The sequence below is a fragment of the Arachis stenosperma genome, chromosome 3 (genome assembly GCF_014773155.1).
Source record: "Arachis stenosperma cultivar V10309 chromosome 3, arast.V10309.gnm1.PFL2, whole genome shotgun sequence".
NCBI classification, from domain to species: domain Eukaryota; kingdom Viridiplantae; phylum Streptophyta; class Magnoliopsida; order Fabales; family Fabaceae; genus Arachis; species Arachis stenosperma.
This window is the reverse complement of record NC_080379.1, coordinates 155,699,776-155,719,197: the sequence shown is the minus strand read 5'-3', so window position 1 is coordinate 155,719,197 and position 19,422 is coordinate 155,699,776. Positions and strand designations below refer to the sequence as shown.

At 35.4% G+C, this 19,422-nt stretch overlaps 2 protein-coding genes and 1 pseudogene across 2 annotated transcripts; 1 reads left to right on the top strand and 2 right to left on the bottom strand.

The window, feature by feature from the left end:
* The first annotated feature begins 456 nt into the window (after positions 1 to 456).
* LOC130965205 (mitochondrial inner membrane protein OXA1-like) lies at positions 457 to 4,908 on the top strand. Its single transcript, XM_057889933.1, has 9 exons — positions 457 to 1,150; positions 1,407 to 1,497; positions 1,828 to 1,875; positions 2,333 to 2,391; positions 2,645 to 2,720; positions 2,824 to 2,955; positions 3,201 to 3,314; positions 4,063 to 4,117; positions 4,454 to 4,908. Exons 1-9 carry the CDS (start codon positions 684 to 686, stop codon positions 4,543 to 4,545), a joined length of 1,134 nt encoding a protein of 377 aa, XP_057745916.1. The 5' UTR covers positions 457 to 683; the 3' UTR covers positions 4,546 to 4,908.
* A 1,922-nt stretch (positions 4,909 to 6,830) lies between these two features.
* On the bottom strand, positions 6,831 to 9,679 carry LOC130966975 (uncharacterized; annotated as a pseudogene).
* A 2,824-nt stretch (positions 9,680 to 12,503) lies between these two features.
* LOC130966974 (uncharacterized) lies at positions 12,504 to 13,175 on the bottom strand. Its single transcript, XM_057891796.1, has one exon. The coding sequence runs from the start codon at positions 13,173 to 13,175 to the stop codon at positions 12,504 to 12,506; it is 672 nt and encodes a 223-aa protein (XP_057747779.1).
* Positions 13,176 to 19,422: the final 6,247 nt, after the last annotated feature.

The following is a 19,422-nucleotide window of genomic DNA, read 5'->3' as shown; positions in this document are numbered from 1 at the left end:
ATGCATTAAAAAAAAACTAACAAAATATTTAATTATGAGACTTCTTTAAAATATTAATGAGCTATCAATTCGAATATCATACAATACTTTTTTTGTCTATTTTTAATAGCTCATGAATATTTTTTAATAAAATTTTTTAATAAATTTATTTAAATTATACCACAAAAAATATTTTATTCTATACAAAATAATTAAAAAAATGACTTAAAAGATATTAGGAGTACTATAAAAATTTGTAAAATTCTAATAACTTGGAACATTAAAGAAATACTCCACATAGTCAATAATAATTTAGAAATTAAAAAAATATACTTTTATAATGTATTTATCTAAATTACTAAAATATTACAAATTTTTATAGTACTCGTAACATCTTTTAAACAATTTTTTAAAAAAAAAAACCTTCAAAATATGAAAACGACAGCGTTTTGGAGCTGGAGAAACAAACGCTGAGCTACCAGCCTACCACTACCAGTAAACAGCAGTCCAGCAGCCTTAGGCTCTTCCACCCCGCAGCTGCACTGATCCACCGTACTCAAATTCAAGGCAACGCCGTAACGCCACCATCCACCGATCACGTTTCACGCCAAACATATCAACATTCCTGCGTTCTGAATTGCTCAATTTCGTTCTACGCATTTTCATGCTTTAACCTAATTCTCACCTCCTTTCAGTTCTCACCAATGGCTTATCGACGCTACCTCCTGCGAAGAACCAACCTCTCAAACTGCAACTTCCACCCTTCTTTCAGCTACGTTCTCCACCACACCATCGACGAACCCAACCAACGGCAACAAGAAAAACCGGTTCCAGCGGCAATAACTAGTTTGATCCAAGCGCGGTCCTTCAGGAGCTTCCTCAATGGAACAACGGGGTTCGGTGCTTCTTCTAAACGAAGAACGATTTTCAATAACACGTTTTCTGGATATAGTTTGTGCCGATACATGTCTACGTTGAATGATGATTCCGATAAGATCAATTTCGGGATCGACGTGGCAGATGTGCTCGCCGAAACGACCATTGATACCGTAGCTTCTCAGGCTGGTTCCGTCGTCGACGAAGTTGCGATTGCCGCCGCTGATTCTCTTTTACCGGTGAAGATGGTGCAGTATGCTATCGACTATGTGCATTCCTTCACTGGCATGAACTGGTGAGTGTAAAACATTATTGCCGAGTTCTGAGAAAATTTTGTAGTTTTTCATCGTTAAGAATTGGTTAATTGTGTATTTGAAGTTGCCATTATGTGGAATTTTTTTAGCTTTTGCCAGAATTAAAGGTTTATTTGTAATTTAGGGTTCTTGAGATTTTCTTAGCAAGATTGTTCTTTTATCATTTCATTGTTACTAGATAGATGTTACGGAATTCAATTCTCCAATGGGTTCTCTTTTCCTCTTTCTTCCTATCAGGTGGGCAGCCATAGTTATGACAACCTTCTTGGTTCGAATCGCAACAATTCCATCCTTAGTAAATCAACTTAAGGCTAATTCCAGATTCCGTGTACGTTGTGCTGCTCATAGCTTCTTTCATTCATCTTTATTTCTTGGTTAAAATAATGGCCATCTATGTCCTCTTTGGAATAAATTTGATTTAAACAGTTGGAGGGAAGGAGGTTTCAGCTTCCCTTTTCTTCTCTTTACTCCTCATAAGATCCCTCCTCACATGGGTTTGAGGATTAATTAATTCCCTTGCTTCCCACAGTTTGTTTTTGGGTGCATTCAGAATAATCCCTGCAGCTATTGTAGTTGTTAATTTGTTATATCAAAATTAGCTTTCTCCTTGCTCTGATCAACTGCGTTGCTAGGCTTACCATTTTCATTTCTGATGCAGGTATTGAAGCTTAAAGTAGATGAAATAAAGGCACAGATGGAAGACAAGGTAATGGTCGATTTTTTTAGATATGCAAGTGTGTTAAAGTTAATGAAACCTCACAGTTCCATTGCTTTTTATCTCCAAATATTTGTTTGAATCAATAGACTTTCTGAAGACTGATTTAGTTCAATTATTAAGTATCTGTCCTGGGGTTCTGTCATTTTTTTTTTCTTTTTTTGAGCGCTACTTTGGCAATCAAAACAAACAACTCTGCATAACTAGACTCTTTTTCTCCATCTACCACTATTTGAAGTGTTTTGTATAAGAGGTCATAAAGGACTAAATAGTGTGTAGCAAGAATGGGAACAAAGGATGGAAATGAGCAATAAGGTCGTTCTTTTGGATTGGAATCCGACCATCATTCAGCCTTTGAAATGGAATTGGACCATAGAAACAATTTTGGTTGTGATTGCCATAACATTTCTCTTTTTGATAAAAAGAGTGATTGCAATAATGATTTCAGGAATCGGATCCTGCAGCTGTTGCGGAAGGTCAGAAACAAATTGCAAAGCTATTTAAGGAGTAAGTGTATCATTGGTTTGCTTGCAGATAAGTATATGTTTTAAAACTTTCTTTGTTTTCTATTTTTCCATCCCTCTCTCCAGAATGTAAGTTGGACTAGTTATTATTAATATTTAAGAACTTCTTTGAACATATAAACTAGCAAGCACAACTGCTGGACTGTGGTATATATCAAGAGCCCAACTAGTAAATTAAACTTATTAGATCTTCTGTTTCCCATTATATCCTTTTTTCTTTGATTCTAATAATGCAGATTTGGTGCGAGTCGATTTCCATCATTGCAGGGGTTATTTGTTCAAGCTTCTATCTTGATCAGCTTCTTCTGTGCAGTAAGTTGAATTTAAATTTGATATTCTCCCTAATTATAAGAGTCTGGGGATTCAGGATCCTTAATATTTTTCTATTGATTCACATTATCTTGTTTAATGACAGATATCAAACATGGCAGAAAAAATGCCATCATTCAAGCATGGTGGAGCCTACTGGTTTACTGATCTCACAACTCCAGATTCCTTATACATTTTTCCTGTTTTGACTGCATTGTCATTCTTGGTAATAGTAGAGGTCAGCATCCTGTTTCCAGAGCTTCTCTTTCAACTTTCATTTCTGTTGTCTTTCTTTGTTGCTTCTTGAATTCTTGTCAATATTTGTTTTAGATTTCTGTTTTAAGTTCTATGCCATCAATTCACTTTAAGACCAGTTACTTAATAAGTCATGAGAAACGTAGTTTTGGAGTTACCAAGAGTGTTGTTATTTGTTTGATTCCGGTTCATATTGTATTGGTTTTATACTTTTATCCTGTTCCTCAGCATAATGTTCAAGAAGCCTCTTATGGTACGGTTGTGGAGAGCAGTACTACCATGAAAAATCTCTCTAGGGCTGTTTCGGTTCTTGTAGTCCCTTGTGCCATGGAACTTCCAAAGGTAAACTTTTTTGGCTTGGCTCTTTTTTGAAGGAATTACGTCCCTATGCCGCCACACATCTGTGTTTTTGAGATAATTTATTATATGAACTTGGAAAGAGCCCTAGAGACTATCAACTTTGTTAGTGTGACAGAAGATCAATCGAAAGTTTTTTTTGGCAAATGGTACTAGTGGTCTCTATTTTTATTATTATGATTGTTATTGTTATTGTTATTATCAGACTTTTTTTCAAATGGCACTTCACACTTACTTTGACAGAACTATAAATAATCTTTTTAGCGTCTCATCCTTTGTACTTCTTAACGAGTACCTTTTTATTGAAAATGTCCTAATAATTTGAAAATTAATATAATTATTGAATGTTTGAAACTTACTAGGAAACATGAAAAAATGTTCTCTTGACTCAAAAGTAAAAAAAAAAAGCAAAGTAAGATTGTATTCTAGTCATTAAAATACTTTAAAGGGGAAAAAAGCTACTATTCTATTTTCTATACCAACAAGAGATTTTTCATAATTATGAACAGAAATATTGTAATTATTGTTGAGTTTAAGGGCCTTTTTTTAAGAGAATGTTTTAGGGTATCTTTAGTGAAGCAAAAAGTTTAGCAACGGCTTATCCCATGCATGTTTATATATAATATAGACATGGATAGGTAATAGATTATTGATTATCATTTTACTTATGAATTCTATGTATGATTTGTTTGTAGTTTTTCTTTAATATCAGATCGTGTTTCTACTTGTGCAGGCTATATTATGTTTCTGGCTTACATCAAATTTGTTTTTAATTATTTATGGACTTGGTAAGTCATTTCAAAATTTCCTTTATAATATTAATTCTCTCTTTTCCTTTATTCACCACCTCATTGGCAGAAGTTGGATTTTCCTCATGAAATACATATTGCTTAGGGTATTGATTCCACTGTGTGATTCATATTGCATTTAGACACTGTAGAATGATACTGGTGTATCAGGAAGTGAACCAATTTCATCAGCATCTTGGTATGGTGGTTAATTGGTTATCTTCCCATGATAGTCTAAAACCCTCCAAGACGAACTTCTAGTATATGCTCTTATTATTTATTTATTTTATTATTTGTTATTTTCTAATCCCTTTGTTCTCTCTTGGAACTTTACAGTTATTAGCGTTCCCAGCGTAAAGAAAAGTTTAGGTATTCCTGTAATAGTCATGGATTCAGCACCTGCCGATGCTCCGAAATCCCAGCGCTAAAACAAGCTGCATCAGCGACATATTTGAAAGATCATTTACCGGTAGAACATCAAAACATTCAAATAAAAGGGATTTTTCTTCTGTATCCATCAGTCAAAGGCTTAAGAGTCAGAAGCTTAGAGAATTAATGCAAGAGAAAGGAAGAAAGTAAAAACAAGAGGTGATGAAAATCTATGCACTTATCATCAAGTGAGCAAAATTTTCTTCTTCGAATAATGAAGTTTTTTTTAGGCGAAGTTATATTAGGTGAGATTAATCCAAAATTTCTAATTGGAAGGGAAGTTGGAAGTTGGAAGTTTGCTTAATGAATATCTGTACAGAATACACACTATTTATGGGTAATCTAAGTTCTCTTTTGTAAAACTTTGATGTTGCCCGAATGCCCGTAAAATAAGCGATGTGTCACGGCTTTGGACACACTCCAACGCTACCGTGTCGGCACTCGGACATACTCAACCTTTTGAGTTAAGACCAAGTCAGTCTAACCCTCAATACTTAGCAAGAAAGCTAAGAAAATAAGAGAACACAAGAGAAAGGAAGCTTGGTGAAAAGAACACTTTATTGCTCAAGTTTTTGTTACAAATGATTCACACACCTTCACACTAACTCCTACCTCCTATTTATAGTCATCCACTTCCTCAATGGATGATTAGGATTAAATCTAATCAATGGTCTAGATTAATCATCTAGAACCTTCTTTATAAATATCTATCCTACCACTACTTTCTAAATACTTTTAGATTGTTCCATACAACTCTTCATATTTTTATATCAATCCACATTCTTCTAGAATATTCTATGATCTTCTAGAGTCTTCTAGAACCTTCTAGGGTATTCCAGGAACTTCTAGGACATTCTAGAACGTTCCAGAACCATCTAGAGTATTCTCAAACACTCCAGAAAACTATACAAACACTGTTAAATCTAACCTTCTAAAAATTTACCGTGACATTCTCCCCAACCTAATGCGCAGACGTCCTCGTCGCGTTCTGTTCATGATAGCGCTCTAGGTGTTCTTGGAATTGTCACAGATCTTCACGAGCTTCCCAACTAGCTTCAGTTATCGGAAGTCCTTTCCACTTGATCAAGTATTGGATACTTGGTGGTACTCCTCTTCGTCGCACGATGCGATTAGTTAAGATCTCTTCGATTTCTTTATCAAAGGATCTAATCACCACAGGCGGAGCACGACTCGAATCACCTCTACTCGGTTCATCTTGGTCTTCGTGATATGGTTTAAGCATACTCACATGGAAGACCGGGTGGATCTTCATAGAGGGAGGGAGTTGTACTTTGTAAGCAACTTCCCCAACACGTCCAATGATCTCAAATGGCCCTTCGTATTTACGGATTAAGCCTTTATGAACCTTGCGAAAGGCTTTGAATTGTTGTGGAAGAAGTTTGATCATTACCTTGTCCCCTACTTGATAGCTTGCATGCCTCCTTTTCTTATCTGCCCATTTCTTCATCCTCTTTGCAGCTTTGTCGAGGTAAGAACGAGTGACATCTGCTTGTTCTTCCCAAGATTTAATCATATGATAAGCTCCAGAGCTCTTCCCTGAGTAAGGGGAAGGAAGAGAGTGAGGTGTAAGCGGTTGTTGTCCAGTCACAATCTTGAACGGACTCTTCCCTGTAGACTCACTCCTTTGCAAATTATATGAGAACTGAGCAATGTCGAGGAGTTTTGTCCAATCTTTCTGATTAGCGCTTACAAAATGCCTCAAGTAACACTCGAGTAAGGCATTCACTCTCTCAGTCTGCCTATCGGTTTGAGGATGGAAGCTTGTTGAAAAATGAAGCTCCGACCCAAGGAGTTTGAACAGCTCTGTCCATAGTCGTCCTGTGAAGCGTGGATCTCGATCACTAATGATGCTCTTAGGCAATCCCCAATATTTCACCACATTCTTGAAGAATAGTCGTGCTGCCTCCTCTGCAGTGCAGTCAGTAGGGGCGGGTATAAAGGTAGCATACTTCGAAAATCGATCCACTACCACGAGAATAGATCCAAACCCCTCAGACTTCGGTAAGGCAGAAAGGAAATCTAAAGAGACACTTTCCCACGGTCGCTCTGATGGAGGCAGAGGTTCCAACAACCCGCTTGGTGTCTTGTTTTCAATCTTATCTTGTTGGCACACAAGACAAGTCTTCACATAGCTCTCTACTTCATCTCTCATTTGAGGCCAATAATAAGAAGATTCAATGAGTGCCAAGGTCCTTCGTTGACCTTGGTGACCAGCCCACTTGGTGTCGTGGCATTCTCTCACTAATTTTCTTATTAGATTTTTCTATTTAGGGACGTATAGTCTTCCCCCTTTAGTGTAGAGAAGGTCATTTTCTAGCCAAAATCTTTTGGTCTTACCTTCTCTAGCCAACTCCACCAACTTCTTGTCTAATGGATCGTGATGCAACCCTTCCTTGATGGTGTGCACAATATCTCCTTCAACCATAGAAATGGCCGCCAATTCAGCCTTGCGACTCAGCGCATCTGCTACCACATTAGTCTTGCCTGACTTGTATTCAAACTCAAAATCAAACTCAGCCAAGAAGTCCTGCCACCTAGCTTGTTTGGGGCTCAACTTCTTTTGAGTTTGGAAGCAGCTTGTAGCCACATTGTCTGTCTTGACGATAAAGTGTGAACCAAGCAAGTAGTGACGCCAAGTTCTCAAACAATGCACTACCGCGGTCATCTCCTTCTCTTGGACGGTGTATTGCATCTCTGTATCATTCAACTTGCGATTTTCAAAGGCAATCGGATGTCCTTCTTGCATTAGAACCCCTCCAATGGCATAGTCAGAAGCATCAGTGTGGACTTCAAATACCTTTGAGTAGTCGGGTAGTGTTAGTACTTGACCTTCTGTGATAGCAGCCTTCAACTCATCAAAGGCCTTTTGACACTCTTTTGACCATTCCCAAGTGTGATTCTTCTTGAGAAGATTAGTTAATGGTGCAGCCTTGGCGGAGTATCCCTTGATAAACCTCCGATAGTAATTGGCTAACCCAAGGAATGACCTCAATTCAGATACCTTGTTTGGCGGCTTCCACTTTTTGATAGCCTTCACCTTTCCTTGATCCATGCAGAGAGTTCCACCTTTAATGATGTGTCCCAAGAAGTGGACTTCGTCCCTTGCAAAGGAACACTTTTCCTTCTTCACATATAGGTTATTCTCTCGCAAGATCTTGAACGCGGTTCGTAAGTGTTCTACATGTTCCTCCAAAGTATTGCTATAGACAACAATGTCATCCAAGTAGACCACTACAAACCGATCAAGGTAAGGTCGAAAGATCTCGTTCATCAAGGTACAGAAGGTCGCAGGAGCATTGGTCAAGCTAGAAGGCATTACCTACCACTCATACGATCCATACCTCGTGACACACGTGGTCTTAGGCTCATCACCATCAGCAATTCTCACTTGGTGATATCCTGACCTCAAATCTAGCTTTGAGAACCACTTGGCTCTACCAAGTTGATCAAACAAATCGGCTATCAAAGGAATGAGGTATTTGTTCTTATGGTTACCTTGTTCAGTGCTCGATAGTCGATGCATAGTCTCAATGAACCATCATGCTTCTTTTGAAACAAGACGGGTGCGCCATAAGGTGCCTTCGATGGACGGATGAATCCAGCATCTAGCAAATCCTTGAGTTGCTTCTTCAACTCTTCAAGTTCTGGCGGTGCCATCCTATAAGGTGTTGAGGCGGGCGGCTTTGCTCCTGACTCCAATTCAATCTTGTGGTCCACCTTCCTCCTAGGTGGTAGTTGTTTTGGCAACTCGGGAGGCATCACATCCTTATTTTCTTCAAGGACTTCTTTGATTTTGGGAGGAACGTCTTCTCTTTCAGATGTTGACTCCTCTTGTAATAGAGTCAAATATGTAATCTCTCCCTTCTTGAACCCTTTCTTGAGTTGCATAGCAGAGAGTATCGGTGGTCCTCCAACTTTAGAGACTGTAGGGACCATGCATGGAGACCCTTTCTCCATGACGCATACTACGTCGTAGTATGGCATAGGTATTATATTTGCCTTCCTTTGCAAATCGAACCCGATGACTATTTTAAAATCATCCATGGGTGCTACTGAGAAATCTACAAGGCCCTTCCAAGAACCAAGAGTCATCTCAACCCCTTTTGCTACTCCCTTAAGGGGTTCACCCTTGGTGTTCACGGGTTTGAACCAACCATTCTTTTCGGTGATCTTCAACCCAAGCCTCTTTGCTTCATCAAGCGTGATGAAGTTGTGTGTAGCACCAGTGTCGATCATAGCCATGACAGGTTTTTCATTGATAAAGGCTTTGACATACATCAAGCATTTCTTTTCTGCAGTGCTTGCCTCTTTACCCTTCACAGCATTTATGTGTTGGATGGATCCAACACACTCAGTTACTTGAGTTTGGGCCTCTCGTTCCTCGGCGATAGATGCCAGAGTCCCTAACTTGGGACAGTCTTTCATTTGGTGTGGTCCCTTGCACACGAAGCATCCTCCTTTAGGTACGAAAGCCTTCTTTTTTTTCTCGTACTCTTTCTTTGAAGAGTATTTTCCTTCCTTCTTGGTTGAAGAACTCTTCCCCTTGTCTCCCCCACTTTTAGTAGAACTAGGCTTGGAAGAAGACTTGGGCTTAGAGTCTCCCCTATAATACTCAGTGAGTGATTCGGCCACCACGATGGCCTCATCGACATCCTCAACATTCCTTCTTTGTAGTTCTTGCTTTGCCCAAGGTTGGAGTCCATCAATGAAGAAGAACAATGCATCCTCTGATGCTAAGTTGGGGATTTGAAGTGTGAGAGTAGTGAACTCCTTTACATAGTCGCTAATCGTACTATTGTGCTTCAACTCCCTCAACTTCTTCCTTGCTTCATAAACCACATTCTCAGGGAAGAATTGTCTTTTCAATTCTCTTTTGAAACCTTCCCATGTGGCTATGTTGCAAGTACCATTTTTCATATCTACGCACTTTCTTCTCCACCATAAAGTAGCATTATCAGAAAGGTAGAGAGTTGCAGTGCGTACTTTTATTGCTTCTTCGACCACCCCTTGACCTTCAAAGTACCTCTCCATTTGCCATAGGAAGTTTTCGACCTCTCGAGCGTCCCTCACGCCTTTGAACTCCTTTGCCTTTGGGAGATCAATCTTTGTCATCTTCCTTATAATGGTTGGTCGAGATTTTGCCTCCTCAAACCGAATTTCAAACTTCCTCAAATAGCTTCAAGGAATTCTCAAGCTTCTCTTCGATTTAGAGCATGCTTTCTTTGAAAGCATCTAGTTCTCCCAACACGTGAGCCTCGAGGGTCTCCTTGTCATGTTCTATCATTTGGAAGTGCTCATCCATAGAGGATAGAACATTCTCCAACATAAAAACTTTCTTCTAAGAAGTTAGAGTCCTTACATCTAGGCTCACTTGAAGAACGAATCTTCTTGCCTCTCCATTGAGAAGGAATAGCATCCCTTCCCCTTTGAGACTCAACATGATCCATGGTGATATTAGAAGCCATTCTCACAAACCACTTGTGCTCCTTCTCGAACCTTGCTCGGATACCAAGTTGTCACGGCCTTGGACACACTCCAACGCTACCGTGCCGGCACTCGGACTTACTCAACCTCTTGAGCTAAGACCAAGTCAGCCTAACCCTCAATACTTAGCAAGAAAGCTAAGAACACAAGAGAACACAATAGAAAGGAAGCTTGGTGGAAAGAACACTTTATTGCTCAAGTGTTTGTTACAAATGATTCACACACCCTCACACTAACTCCTACCTCCTATTTATAGCCATCCACCTCCTCAATGGATGGTTAGGATTAAATCTAATCAATGGTCTAGATTAATCATCTAGAACCTTCTTTATAAATATCTATCCTACCACTACTTTCTAAATACTTCTAGATTGTTCCATACAACTCTTCATACTTTTATATCAATCCACACTCTTCTAGAATATTCTATGATCTTCTAGAGTCTTCTAGAACCTTCTAGGGTATTCCAAGAACTTCTAGGACATTCTAGAACGTTCCAGAACCATTTAGAGTATTCTCAAACACTCCAAAAAATTATACAAACACTGTTAAATCTAACCTTCTAAAAATTTACCGTGACAGATGGCTCGAATGCAAATGTGCGTTACTATAGTTTTTGAGATATTTAAATTAATTATTTGAACACGATATATAAGATGCAACATCATCTATTTGTGTATGTTTTGGCTAAATTTTTGACGTCAGAATATTGAAAATTAGTGTTTTATAACTTCTTTTAAATTCAGTTTTTTTATTTTTTATTTTTTATAAATTATTAAATTTTGATTTCTCCCACTTTTATAACCATTCTTGTATGTATATGATAAAGAACATGTTCAACTATGACAAGCTGACAACTCTTTTTGTTTAGAGTAAAAAGTAGTAAAAGAGTAAATATCGAATTAGAATGAGTACCACTTTTAGATTTAAGATCAAAGTTTATTTATTGAATCAATAACATATTCTCTTAACATTTTTTTCGTAATCTTCTTAATTAAATGTGAACAAAATTTTTAAACTTTTTTAAAGATATTAAATGTATTTGAATACTTTTCTAGTTTACAAATTATGTTATATCATTACTTATCACTCTTATTATTATTAATAAAAATGTAGATTTCGAACACGCCTAGAATTTATTTATAATAATCAAATATTTAATATAAATATAATAAAAATTTGAAAATGGATATTGTCTTTCTTATATTTATAATATTGTTCTTTTTTTTTAATTCGTGCAAATGCTGGAGGTTCAAGTTATCAAAAAAGAATGGATTTAATGATGGTTAAAAGAGATGATTTTTTGTGGAGTTAAATCTCAGAGTGGTCCCTGAACTTGCACTCGAGCCTCAAAGTCGTCCTTAAACTTGCATTGGCCCCAATATTGTCCCCGAATTTAAAAACGGTGACTCACGGTCGTCTCTGAAGCATTTTCTAGGAAATATTCCTAAACGACGTAATGACATGTATGGAGAGGCGCCACGTTGGATATCTGATGTGGCTGTTATCATTTTTTAATTCAATTTAGTCTTTGAATTATTTTATAACTCTAATCCCCAATTTATTATCAGAAACCACTTTTTCTTCTTCTCTGCTCTCCTTCGTCTTCTCTGCCATTGTTTAGCTGCCATTGTTGAGCGTGATTTGAGTGGGTCATGATGGGTGGAGTAATAGTTGAAGTACCTGGTGGTGTGATAATTGGTTTGGCACTTACTTCCTTGATTCTGGTATTGAATACTTCGTAAGCATTGTTACATATATTGTCACATTTTGGTTGGTTGGGAAAGAAGGCCCGACTCCATGCATCTCTTTGTCATTTGGAAAGGTACTCCCATGTTTCCTTCTTAACTCTCTGAATTTTCATCATCCCCTCAACGAATCCTCTTGAGTAGTAGATCTTGCACACTCCCACACTAATCCTCTAAGTTCATTGTCTTTCCACTGCTTATTGAAGTTTCTCCGTAAGTGCCATACACAAAATTTGTGGTGGACATCAGCCATCAGGGAAGACCTCCTGCACAGCTGTGATTAGCCCCTGCACGAAACCACTGAAATCAATAACTTACAATATCGGGACCCAAAATAATCCCCCACCTTACATAAGTGACATCAAAATAGTCCCTACACATACATAAGTGACATCAAATTAGTCCCTACACATGTATAAGTGATAGCAAATTCATCCTCACGATTTATTAAGTTCTACTCCTATCCCATTCTATCAATATAGGCAATAACAATGTGTGAAACAAACCAGTAGATATAGAAACAGAATCATGAAAGCAAAACATGGCTACAAAAAATACATCAACCTAAGGAGTTCAACCTTTACTAAAATACAATAACCAGTAAATAGCAAAGACATTGTTACCTTTTGCATGTCCAAAATGAAACACCAGCCATTTTGAGTGTAGCTCCCTAGATCCTCATGCAACAGCTTAAGGAACCACCTCTAATTATCCGTGTTCTCCACTGGTACAATGGCATTTGCAATGACGTAAATTGCTGTCAAGATTTGTCCACCAAATCTGGTTTTTAGGAATGCTCCATCAAGCCTTATTAGAGGTATGCATCCCGCCCTAAACCCATTCTTGCACCCATCCAGACAAATATACATCTTGTCAAAAGTGGAGTCTTCTGTGGGGTTGGGATGAAGAATTGTTGTCATGCGCACAGTAGCACCAGGATTGCACTTCAGGAGAATCTCACCATAGTTTCTCACCATCCCATATTGCGCAACAGCATCACCATACACAATGTGCCTTGCATCTCTAAGTGCTCTTGTTAGGGAAGACTTGTTCAAGTCCAAGTCGCATTTGCTTTTGAAGTATGTTAAAGTTTCAGAGTGCTTCAGATTTGGAAATTTCCTAAGCTTCTTCACCAACTTGCTTGCTAACCACCCTCTGTTAGCTAATTTATTTTTTGTCTCCCTTGGGCAGGTATGATCATCATTAAAGGTTTTAACTTGACAGAAAATGCCCTCACTATCCTTAGAGACATAGATAACCCATGGACATTTCTCACCCTTACATAAAGCCTTGCATTGTACATTATCATTTTTCTTGAATCTAACTCTTCTACCTTCCTGGATGCAATATTCCCTCACAGCCTCCTTAAAATCCATCTTCATTTTGAATTTCATCCCTACCTCTAATCGGAGTTCCCCGAACCTTGTTTCTTCTCTGAAAACAGGAAATGCGTCGTCATCCTCTAAGTTAGGGGTTGTCTTCATTTCTTTGGAATGCCAAGAATCTGCCCCATCTTACTCATCATGATATTCATCATGAGCATCATAACCTCCAACATTCGCGTTCATCATAACCTCAATTTGCTGCCTCCATCCATCATGACCCACTCAAATCACGCTCAACAATGGCAGCTCAACAATGGTAGAGAAGACGAAGGAGAACAGAGAAGAAGGAACATAGTGGTTTCTAATAATAAATTAGGGACTAGGGTTATAAAATAATTCAGGGACTAAATTGAGTTAAAAAATTATAACACTCACGTCAGATATCCAACGTGGCGCCTCTCCATACATGTCATCACGCCGTTTGGGAATATTCCCCAGAAAATACTTCAAGGACGACCGTGAATCACCGTTGTTAAATTCGGAGATAATATTGGGACCAATGCAAGTTTAGGGACCACTCTGAGATTTAACTCTTTTCTGTGTGAATAAATAAATGAAACAGAAGTCTAAAACTACACACACTAACAATATAAAATACTGCTCTTTCTTTGTCCCTCTATGCACGCTGCAATATATATAAATATATATGAATCATTTTTATTATATTGAGATAATAATATTGATAAATATTAATACTAGAATCTTTTATCTATACTTTTTTATTTTATTTTATTTATTTATTTATTTTACAACACTTTATCAGTAGAGATTTTGATCAAATTTCAGGACGATTCAGGTAATAAATTTTTATTGTGTTAAAACTCTCTCATTTTAAATTTAATATTTTTGATATATCTGAAAACAACTACTTATCATGGATATTAGATGGTGAAATTTATTTTGATTCAATGAATCTTGAAAATATCATTAAGGTTGAAAATAATGCATCCCAAAAGCATAAAGCCAAAGTTATGACCTTCCTTCGTTGTCGTCTTGACAAAGGATTGAAAAATAAATATCTCATACTAAAAGATCCTACAGATCTGTGGAAGAAATTTGAAGAATGATATAATCATTAAAAGATAGTGATACTTCTATGTCTCAAATGTGCTCCTGCGACAGTAGTATCGAGAAAAAGAACTTAAAAAATATTTTGAACTAATTTCTTGCCTTCACCTCTGTCCTCAATAAGAGAAATATCCTTCACAGCCACCAAATCGTCATGCTTTTTGTTAATATATATGCAAACTATAATACATATAGATATCTTTCATCAAATAGTTTACTTCTATTTAATAGGTTTTAGTTTTAGTTATAAACTCATTCATTCTTAAATTAATTATATTTTTATTTAACAATAATTATAAACTCACTTATTTTTTTTCATAATTATATAATATCTATTAATAATATTTTTTAATAAATATAGACTTGTAGTATATAATAATATAATAGATATAAAATAATTAATAAATTATTCAAATTTGAAAATAATAGTTATTTTAATATAAAAATAAAATAAAAATATTTATAATAGAGTAAAACTAACAAAATCCTTATTGTTCATGTTCCATATTATTTTAGAATAGGTAGATATTCTTAAAATGTTAGTGAAAATATGTATATTAAATTTTAAATTTTTAAAATTTTAATTTTAATTTTTTATTATTTTTTATTTTTTATTTACATAGAATCGAGTCAACCGACTCAACCAGTAACCCACCGATTAAACTAGTAATCCAGTGACCCAGTAACCTACTAACCTGACTGGTTCGATTACTGGTTTAGTTCTGACAACTATGCTTTGAAGAAAATGATAATGATATATAATGAAGATGTTTGCCTTGCGGATAGTGCAAGTTCGCATACCATTCTCAAAAGTAATATATATTTTATTCATCTTGTACTAAAAGAAGAATGTGTTAATATCATTATTGGCTCAGGCAATATGATAGAAGGCTCTGAAAGAGCTATAATTTTTTTTTCAGAGGAACAAAATTCATAATAAATAATACACTATTATCTACTAAGTCTCTAAGGAACTTATTAAGTTTTAAAGATATTCGTCGAAATGGATATCATATTGAAACAATGAATGACGAAAATCATGAATATTTATGTATCACAACTCTGATTCAAATAAAAATGTTATATTAGGAAAGTTATCCTCATTTTTATTTGGGTTATATTATACTAAAATTAGTACAATTGAATCACATGCCATTGTAAACCAGAAGTTTACCAGCCAAAATAAATTCATAATTTGGTATAATTGATTGGGACATCCTAGAACAATAATGATGCAGAGAATTATTGAAAATTTCGATGGACATTCACTAAAGAATAAAAAAATTCTTAAATCTAGTGAATTTTGCCGTGCTGCATGTTTTTAGGGAAAACTAACTTTAAGGCCATCACTAGTAAAGATTGGATTTGAGTCTCCTAAATTTCTTGAAAGGATTCAACACGATATATGTGGACCTATTCATCTACCATGTGGATCTTTTAGATATTTTATGGTTTTAATAGACGCATATTCGAGATTGTCACATGTGTATTTATTATCTTTTCGCAACCTGGCGTTTGCAAGATTACTTTCTCAAATTATTCGATTAAAAGTACAGCTTTCAGAAAATCCAATCAAAACAATTTGTCTTGATAATGCTAGTGAATTCACTTCCCAAGCCTTTGATGTTTATTATATGGCTAATGGAATAAGCGTTGAACATCTAGTAGCTTATGTCCACACGCAAAATGGGTTAGCAGAATCACTTATTAAACGTCTTCAATTGATTGCTAGACCCTTACTTATGAGAATAAATCTTTCAACCTCTTTTTAGGGCATGCAATTTTACATGTTGTAACACTTATTCAACTGAGCCCAACAAGTTACCATCAATTCTCTCCTCTTCAATTAGCTTTTGTCTAGCAGTCAAATATTTCTTATTTGAGGATATTTGGGTGTGCGATATATGTTCCAATTGCTCAACCTTCTCGCACTAAAATGGGACCCCAAAGAAAATCAAAAATTTATGTGGGATATGATTCTCCCTCTATAGGAATGTATCTTGAGATACAATTAGGAGATGTATTTAAAGCTTGATTTGTATATTGTCATTTTAATGAATCAAAATTTCCAACATTAGGGAGAGAGAATGAGTCTCTTGAAAATGAACTTAATTGGAATGCATCATTTAGATCCTCGATCAAGGCAATGTGAACTAGAAGTTCAAAAGATTATACATTTGAAAAAAAAAAAACAAATGAGTTGCCTAATGTATTTTCTAATACGAAAAGGATTACTAAATTCTATATACCAGCTAAAAATGCTCCAATTTAAATTGATGTCCGAGTCGGACAAATGACAACCGAAACAAATTCGCATCAGAAGCGTAGTAGGCCTATCGATTCCAAAGACAAATTCTCGAAAAAGAAAAGAGGTAAATACTATTCCTGTTGAAAAAGATAAAGACATAGTAAAAACACTTGCAGTTGTCCAAAATTCTGATATAGTTTTGACGGCAGAAGATGTTCAGGTACCTGAAAAATATTAAAAATTGTGAAAATGATAAGATTTCGATAAATTATGACTTTACAGGAGAAAATGGAATCAAAATAAAACAATTATCGATCAAATATTTGCATATAATGTGACATTACACATCATGCATGAAAGTAAGAATCTTGTGCAAAAAACAGCCAAAGAATGTCAACAAAGGAATGATTGACTAAAATGGAAAGAAGTTATGAAGGTTGAGTTAGACTCACTTGCGAAACGTGAAGTTTTTTTACGTGTAGTCCATACACTAGAAGATATAAAACCTGTTGGATAGAGATGGATATTTGTGAGAAAACGAAATGAGTAAAATGAAGTTGTACGCTACAAAACTCGACTTGTGGCACAAGATTTTTCACAAAGGTCCTGTATAGATTATGAAAAAATATATTCCGCTGTAGCAGATGCAATAATATTGGGTTATTTGGTCAGTTTATCCGCATACCATAAACTGCATATGCATCTAATGGATATAGTAACAACCTATTTATACGAATCATTAGGTCGTGATATTTATATGAAAGTTCTTGAGGGATTAAAGATATCTAAGCCATCTAATGAATATTCGCAGGGGTTATATTCAATAAAATTACAAATATCTTTATATGGTCTAAAGCAATCTGGACGAATCTAGTATAATCGTCTTACTGAGTATCTGGCAAAAAATGAATTTAAAAATGATGATATCTACCCATGTATTTTCATAAAAAAATCTGCATTTGGATTCATTATAATTGTTGTGTAAGTTGATAATTTAAATATCGTTGGAACCCCTGAAAAGATTCCAACAATTATAAAAGCTCTAAAGGAAGAGTTTGAGATGAAAGATCTTGGAAAGACTAAATTTTGTCTTGACCTGCAAATCGAGCATACAAAAATGAGATATTTATTCATCAAACAACATACACAAAAAAGATCTTCAAGAGATTTTATATGGATAAGTCACATCTATTAAGTACCACAATGATCATAAGGTCTTTGGATGTAGAAAATGATCAATACCGTCCTAAAGAAGAAAATAAAAATATTCTTGATCCTGAAGTAACATATCTCAGTGTCATTCGGGTACTAATGTATTTTGCTAAAAATATACGACCTGATATATCATTTGCTGTGAATTTACTAGCAAAGTATAGTTTTTATCCAACCAGAAGACATTGGAATGCAATCAAACAAATCTTTTGATATCTTCATGGAACGGTTGATATGGTATTGTTTTATCCATATGAATCTAAGTCACAACTTGTTGGCTATACAGATACATGATACTTGTTTGATTCATACAAATGAAGATTTCAAACAGGATACATATTTACATATGGTGGTACAGCTACATCATGGAGGTCCACGAAATAGGCAATTGCAGCAACATCTTCTACTCATGCTGAAATACTAGCGATACATGAAGTTAGTTGCGAGTGTTTTTGGCTCAAGAGTTTAATCTAATATATTCTATCATCATGTGGACTAACTGATAGAAAAATGGCTCCAACCGTTCTGTTTGAAGATAATACAACATGCATTACTCAACTTTGTGTGTATACATCAAAGGTGATAGAACAAAGTATATTTCTCCCAAATTCTTCTTCACTCATGATCTTCAAAATCAAGGAACAATTGATATCCAACAGATCCGCTTAAGCGATAATTTGACAGATTTATTTACAAAGTCACTTCCAAAATTCTCCTTTGAAAGATTGGTACATCAGATTTCAAGATATAAAATAATATTGTCAAGAGAGCGACTGTACTTTTTTTTCTTTGGTCAAGTTTTTTTTTATTGATTTTTTATAAGATTTTTAATGAGACAGTCTCCATCACAAATGATATTGTACTCTTTTTTCTTCATTAAATTTTTTTTCATTAGATTTTTCTTTAGTAAGATTTTAACGAAGCATAATCTAATATGAATAGCAAAAAGAAAGTGTTACCATATGGATGTCCATTTAATATGGGTCATTCATATTTTCCAATGTTGAAGTCTTGGAGACAAAGAATAGATTTAATGATGGTTGAAAGAGATAACTTTTTCCGTGTATAAATAGAGAAAGCAAAAGTACGAGACTACACATACTACAAATATAAAATACCTCTCTTTCTTTGTCTCTTTATGCGAGTTAATACTAAAAATAAGCTTTGAAATTTGGAGACAGACTCAATTTGACCCCTAAAATTTCAATTGACTTAATTTGAACCTTCAATTTGAATAAATGACCCACGTTAGTCCTTCTGTTAATCTCCATTAACAGCACGCTTACCTGTAACGTTAAGTGATACGTGGACTTGACAGGTAACCTTATTAAACGACGTCGTTTTTTCCTTGGCGCGTAATCTCTCTTCAAACGACAGCGTTTTTCATTCTATGGTTAAAATTCAATAACACTAATGATCAAACCACTCAAAATAGGGAAACTCTTCTTCTTATTCTCCATGCTCTCGTTTGAAGAGAGAAAAAGAAGAAGAGTTTCTTTGTTTTGAATCAATGAAAATTTTGGACGTCAAATTGAGTCTATCTCCAAATTTCATGAGTTATTTTGAGTATTAACTCTTCTTTATACACGCTGCAATATATATAAATTATTTCTATTATATTAAAATAATAATAATAAATATTAATACTAAAATCTTTTATTTATATTTTTTTATTTTTTATTTTTATTTATTTATTTATTTATTTTACAA

Excerpts from the sequence above, each read along its gene's own strand:
- LOC130965205 (XM_057889933.1), top strand. The coding sequence starts at position 684 with ATGGCTTATCGACGCTACCTCCTGCGAAGAACCAACCTCTCAAACTGC. Across the intron at positions 1,498-1,827 it reads AGGCTAATTCCAGATTCCGT|GTATTGAAGCTTAAAGTAGA; the intron begins GTACGTTGTGCT and ends TTTCTGATGCAG. Across the intron at positions 2,392-2,644 it reads ATTGCAAAGCTATTTAAGGA|ATTTGGTGCGAGTCGATTTC; the intron begins GTAAGTGTATCA and ends CTAATAATGCAG.
- LOC130966974 (XM_057891796.1), bottom strand. The coding sequence starts at position 13,175 with ATGGATTTTAAGGAGGCTGTGAGGGAATATTGCATCCAGGAAGGTAGA.